At 42.5% G+C, this 5,628-nt stretch overlaps 1 protein-coding gene across 3 annotated transcripts; it reads right to left on the reverse strand.

Moving 5' to 3' along the window:
* Window positions 1–331: 331 nt before the first annotated feature.
* On the reverse strand, window positions 332–4,391 carry LOC121586807 (chromatin modification-related protein MEAF6). 3 transcript variants are annotated; one of them, XM_041903804.2, is made up of 9 exons: window positions 4,248–4,391; window positions 3,627–3,742; window positions 3,421–3,508; window positions 3,059–3,104; window positions 2,735–2,924; window positions 1,711–1,740; window positions 1,126–1,194; window positions 911–944; window positions 332–798 (listed from the first exon to the last, which is right to left on the reverse strand). In XM_041903804.2, the coding sequence occupies exons 1-9, from the start codon at window positions 4,335–4,337 to the stop codon at window positions 784–786; spliced, it is 678 nt and encodes a 225-aa protein (XP_041759738.1). In that variant the 5' UTR covers window positions 4,338–4,391; the 3' UTR covers window positions 332–783. The 3 variants fall into 3 exon arrangements, with proteins under 3 accessions (XP_041759738.1, XP_041759739.1, XP_041759740.1); XM_041903805.2 differs by lacking the exon at window positions 1,126–1,194 and having other exon boundaries at window positions 4,248–4,387; XM_041903806.2 differs by lacking the exons at window positions 1,126–1,194; window positions 1,711–1,740 and having other exon boundaries at window positions 4,248–4,382.
* Window positions 4,392–5,628: the final 1,237 nt, after the last annotated feature.

Here is a 5,628-nt window from a genome sequence, read left to right on the forward strand (position 1 = left end):
ATCTCACTGAAACTTCACGAGTCAAAAGCAGCGCATTATAAATGGAATAGGGTGCTATTTGAGACTCAGCCAATAAGATGGTGGACTGGAGACAGCATCATCTGAGCTCCTTGGCAGGTAACAGGACCATGAAGAAGCCACAATGAAACAGGCAGTAGTTGCCGTCAGACACAGAGGGAAATCTGTTGGCTTCCCTGCTAAATGATTACTGAAGAGTACAGAGTAAAGACAGAGATGAGATTTTGACTAACATCCAAGGAATTTTCAATGCTTCTGGTGGGCTAGACATTCACAAACTAAGATTTTTACCATAAACAACAAATATATAGTAATATTTATCATTTCAATGTTTTATTACAATTTTATGCTAAACAAATCTCTAAATTATAATAAAAAGAAGCTGGGATATTCAAACTACACAATGACTAATAAAAAGTAAAATATTATTTTTGTCACAAGAAGAGCAGAGGAAGATGTGGAGAGTTACATGATAAATATAGAATGTTCAACACTATACAATAATAACCCAAGCTGGTTATTGAGTAACATGCAATGACACACCTTGTATTTTTTTTGTTGTTGCAGGAAAATCATGAAACACAAATAGTCCCAGTAGCAGGTGGGATGGGCAACATTTCATGCAATATACACAAAGCAGAAACCAAGACAGTTCACAAAAGGCATATAAAGTTCACAAAGCCCAGATAAGTCTCTCTGCTTCACGGTAGACCTCTCCTGTGTGGCCAGTTCTGGTCTGAAGTACTTAACACCCCCCATTCATCATCAAGTTGAATAGTCCTGTGGAACAACGACAACGTCGACGACAGATGTAAAAGCAGAACTTTAAATATTTTGAATCACATATTGCTTCATTGGAAGCTCAAGACAACAGAACATTCAAATAGCTTACCGCTCTGGGTTTCTTGTTCACCTTCATGTCGAATCTAAAAAACAAACAAAGCAAGAGTTACGATAGGTCTTTCAGGGTTCACTAAATACAACACTAGTAACCATGGAGACAACAAGCACCACTACAGTTACTCGAGCTGAGAGACCAAGCAACACACAACTAAAGAACCATATAAAAGACTGGGATGTGCTGAAAGATGTCTGTTTTTACTCAACCTGTGACCTCCCCATCTCATTTTGGCAGGAAGAGCAGCTTTTTTCATAACTGGATTAAGGGAACTGGACCTTTATGGAATGAAACCAGGGTCAAGAAATAAACTGAGCTTCTAAAGAAGTAGTGTTCATGCCCCTATGACTCAAACACTACATAATCTAGTGTTGAGTCTACAGAAGCTAGGTGCTAATACTTTATTAGAAACAACGCATTATTTGAGAAATGAAGGGTGCGTCCCCAAATGGTGCCCTATTTCCTATATGGGCCCTGGTCAAAAGTAGTGCACTAAATAGGGAATAGGGTGCCATTAGGGACAGAACTAAAGATTTGGACATGCAGTAATGATAGACTCGCTATGATGACGCATTAACCGTGACAGAAGCAGATGGAGAGCTGAGGGGGAGAGAGAGTGGGAACGTCAGGATGGGGTCAGAGAAGGCAGGGGCAGTCCCCCAAATGGCACCCTATTCCATACATAGCACTACGTTTTACCAAAGAGCTCTGCACTATATAGGGAATAGGGTGCCATTTGGGTCACGGCCAGGATGTATCACCACAGGAAGCAGGAAGTAAAATTGGAGACTTACTCGAAGTCATAATGAAACATGGCAGAAGGGCTGGGGCAGCATTAGGGGAGGTAGAGAGCAGCAGTAGTTAATACACCGGTCTGACTCACTCTAAAGGGATGCTTACGTTGTCTATAAAATACAGGCTTGTTAATAATTGAACTAGCTAGCACAATATTTTTGTATTTTCATTTAACTAACTGTGAGGATTTTGTCTTAATATGTGTTGGTTTATCAGGCTACATACAACATAACACAATGTGGCTAGGAACCGGTGTGATGAGTTGACACGGTCTAATTGATATTAATACAGCTGGAAAAGTTGGCACCATTCCTTACTCCTCCTCACATTCTAGCTCCAATACAAACAGACTAAGCCACTTGCTATAAACCAGTAGTACAGCCAATCAAACTGACCCTCCTGATGTTTATACAGTAATACAGCCAATCAAACTGACCTTCCTGATGTATGTACAGTAGCACAGCCAATCAAACTGACCCTCCTGATGTATGTACAGTAGTACAACCAATCAAACTGACCCTCCTGATGTATATACAGTAGCACAGCCAATCAAACTGACCCTCCTGATGTATGTACAGTAGTACAACCAATCAAACTGACCCTCCTGATGTATGTACAGTAGTACAACCAATCAAACTGACCCTCCTGATGTATATACAGTAGTACAACCAATCAAACTGACCCTCCTGATGTATATACAGTAGTACAACCAATCAAACTGACCCTCCTGATGTTTATACAGTAGCACAGCCAATCAAACTGACCCTCCCAGACAACTTTAAAAAAGGTACGTTGCGCGCAAGAGAGACACTTGCACATATTTCAGACTTGACAGCAGGGCCATGTTCAGTAGCCAAACGTTGCAGATAGAAATGCCATTAATAGACCCACTTTGATTCCGTGTTCTACATGTCAGAGAGGCATGTTTGTTCCACAATGTTCTGAACGTTTCACAACGTTGTGTCCTGCTGAACGTTCCCTAGGAGTTAGACTAGACCAGCGACTGTGTCCAGGGTCGAGTACCTGTGTCTGTTTTTGTTTTTCCTCTTCTTGTGGCTTCCGTGGTGGCTGCCGGAGGAGGAGGAGGCGGCCTTCTGGGGTTTGAGGTCCTGCAGCGCCCCGTCTGCGTCCTCCGTGTCCTCCTGACTGGGCTCGTTCTCCTGGTTCTGGAGGTCTGGGGATGTGTCGCTCTCTGTCCCACTGCCGGGCTCACCTGAAGGGCCAGACAACAGGAGAGCAGCATGTCTCCTTGGAGCTCAACTGTCTCACATACCAGTAGGCTACATGCAGTATGTACTGTGGCAAACAAAAGTTTATCAATTTGGGATGGCTGAGCCATATACTTACGTTTTTCATTCATGTGATCTGGTATCCCGCCAAGTGCACAGACAGCCTGCTCAACAAAGACGAACAGTTGGTCAGCAGTTACACATTATTACAATCATAGATGGCCTATTAGGAAAATACTGAGAGGATAGATGGCCTATTAGGAAAATACTGAGAGGATAGATGGCCTATTAGGGAAATACTGAGAGGATAGATGGCCTATTAGGAAAATACTGAGAGGATAGATGGCCTATTAGGGAAATACTGAGAGGATAGATGGCCTATTAGGAAAATACTGAGGGGATAGATGGCCTATTAGGGAAATACTGAGAGGATAGATGGCCTATTAGGGAAATACTGAGGGGATAGAGTGAGGCACTCACTGCTACAGAAGTGACTGAAGACTTGCTAAACAGACGCTCTGCCTCCTTGAACTTTCTGTTTCTTCTGTCTGTCTTGCTGTTGGAATTTCTATGACAGAACAACACAAAACAGAGTAAATAGATCGTAAACACAGGCAAGATGATTCAATATGAACACTTTATGTCTGAGTTCTGCATATAGTAGCCATGGTCCATGTCATGCTTACTTTTGGTTGGTGAGGTATCTGTCCCATCCTCTGATGATATTCCCATACATCTGGGTGTCTTCCAAGTAGCTGCCCTCAAATGCATAGATCTGTCTTTCCAAGTTCACCAACGTCTCCTGTGGAATGCATGCAAATGGCATTAGACGTTGCATTTCAAATTTATGAAACTGACAGAAAGTGTAATTACTATATGGCCAGAGACAGTACCACAGCCATGCCCATGGTGATAGTGATGTGGGCATTCGCTTGGAAGGGTTTGACTGCACCTTGTGGGCAAATGAAGTTACTACCTAACTCCAGCGACGCGGCATTGTACATAAACATTGATATATCAAGTAAAGCATCAATACCTATGGATGTATGACGCTGAATAAAAGCACATACTAACAGTTACATGTTATATAATGTCCCATTAGTACGGTAGCTAACGTATCTTGCCAGCGAGCAACACACATTTACCGGCAGGAGAGAGGCGAGGCCTTGTCGTAGTAGCTAGTTAGTGCGGCCTAGTTAGCTAGCAAGCTACCTTCCAAATAAAACATAAGATGCAGCAAATACGCATGTAGCAAAAATATTTAGTAAAATGAAAACGTAGCTAGCTACAGTAACTAATAAACTTACCGCAAGTTCTTGTTTCCTCTTGACCAGTTCCGAGAGTTCCCGACGTGTGTCGGGAATCTGTGGCGGTGTCGCCTTCGCATGCATCGCCATGATGAATCTACGAAAAACACAACAGTGGCGCGTCTTCAATGATGAGGTAAAATAGGTAAATAAAGACTTTCACCACACGTGGGCGCTAGGCGACTGGTAAGTGTGCTTGCCTTGCAAAGAACTAAATGCCTTTTCTTCTCTTGCCCCTCTGCTTTCACCAAGTACTCGTTGTCATGGCAACAGATCACATGCGGAAACATTGTATCCACACTCAGAAGTTTGTTTCTGGCTACAGTAACTTTGCAGTGTGGTAATAAATATTTTGTTGCATCCTAGGATCACTTTGCGAGTTTGTTGAACGTTGATGGGCTACATTGACCATTCAAATTGCTACCTAGTCAGCATGAGGGTGTTGCAGTGTCCATGTCATTGCTTGACTTTGGTACCAGCACCTCACATTTCTACTGCTTGAGCTCCTGTACTTCTTATAAAATATTAGCTCAGAAGTATTGTGGTGGTCCTCTGTAGCTCAGCTGGTAGAGCACGGCGCTTGTAACGCCAGGGTAGTGGGTTCGATCCCCGGGACCACCCATACACAAAAATGTATGCACGTATGACTGTAAGTCGCTTTGGATAAAAGCGTCTGCTAAATGGCATATTATTATTATTATTGTGAAGCTCAAGCTTCTGCACCTAAATATGAACAGTACCAGCACCCAAAATGAGTACCGGTACCTATTTCAGTCCAAGTCAAGCACTGGTGCCATTACAAACTCTCTTCCCTTCTAAACAGATTGTCAGGCGATGCAATACATGTCAGGCACCTGTCCCTCCCGGTTTGTTGAAAGTCTCTTAGCTAATGATGGGCAAAATACACAGAGGATGACAGTAAGTGTCCTTTTTTTTTTGCCTTGCATCCCTTGTAAATCTAAATGATGCTCAGACTTCTGCTATCGCTTTTTACATTCATCTAGGCGGCAAACTTCTAGGATACATTTCATTAATACCCACCGAGTACCAAACAGTGGTGATAAGCAATGAGGATAAGAAGGGGTTCTTGTCACAAGCTAAGAGGTTATTTTCAGAAGACAGTCAGGTAGATATGTCAACCAATAAATCAATCTATCCTCCAGCTAATTAATACATCAACCAACCAATGAATTGTCAAATTAAGATATGATTTTGACATTTAGTTTCCAGAATGAAAACCCAGGGCCAGGCACATATTTCTCAAAGGCCTGCTGAAATCAGAATCCCCTCCTTCTCAAAGAAAGGCACAGGAGGCTTAGCATCCCAGGTCAGACATGTTAATGCTACCTTACTCACGACCTCACTTATTTATTTATTTTAT

The sequence above is a fragment of the Coregonus clupeaformis genome, chromosome 17 (genome assembly GCF_020615455.1).
Source record: "Coregonus clupeaformis isolate EN_2021a chromosome 17, ASM2061545v1, whole genome shotgun sequence".
In the NCBI taxonomy this organism is placed as follows: Eukaryota; Metazoa; Chordata; class Actinopteri; order Salmoniformes; family Salmonidae; genus Coregonus; species Coregonus clupeaformis.

Excerpts from the sequence above, each read along its gene's own strand:
- LOC121586807 (XM_041903804.2), bottom strand. The coding sequence starts at position 4,337 with ATGGCGATGCATGCGAAGGCGACACCGCCACAGATTCCCGACACACGT. Across the intron at positions 1,741-2,734 it reads AAAAACAAAAACAGACACAG|CCCTTCTGCCATGTTTCATT; the intron begins GTACTCGACCCT and ends ATGCTGCCCCAG. Across the intron at positions 1,195-1,710 it reads ATGTTTCATTATGACTTCGA|GTCCAGTTCCCTTAATCCAG; the intron begins GTAAGTCTCCAA and ends CATTCCATAAAG.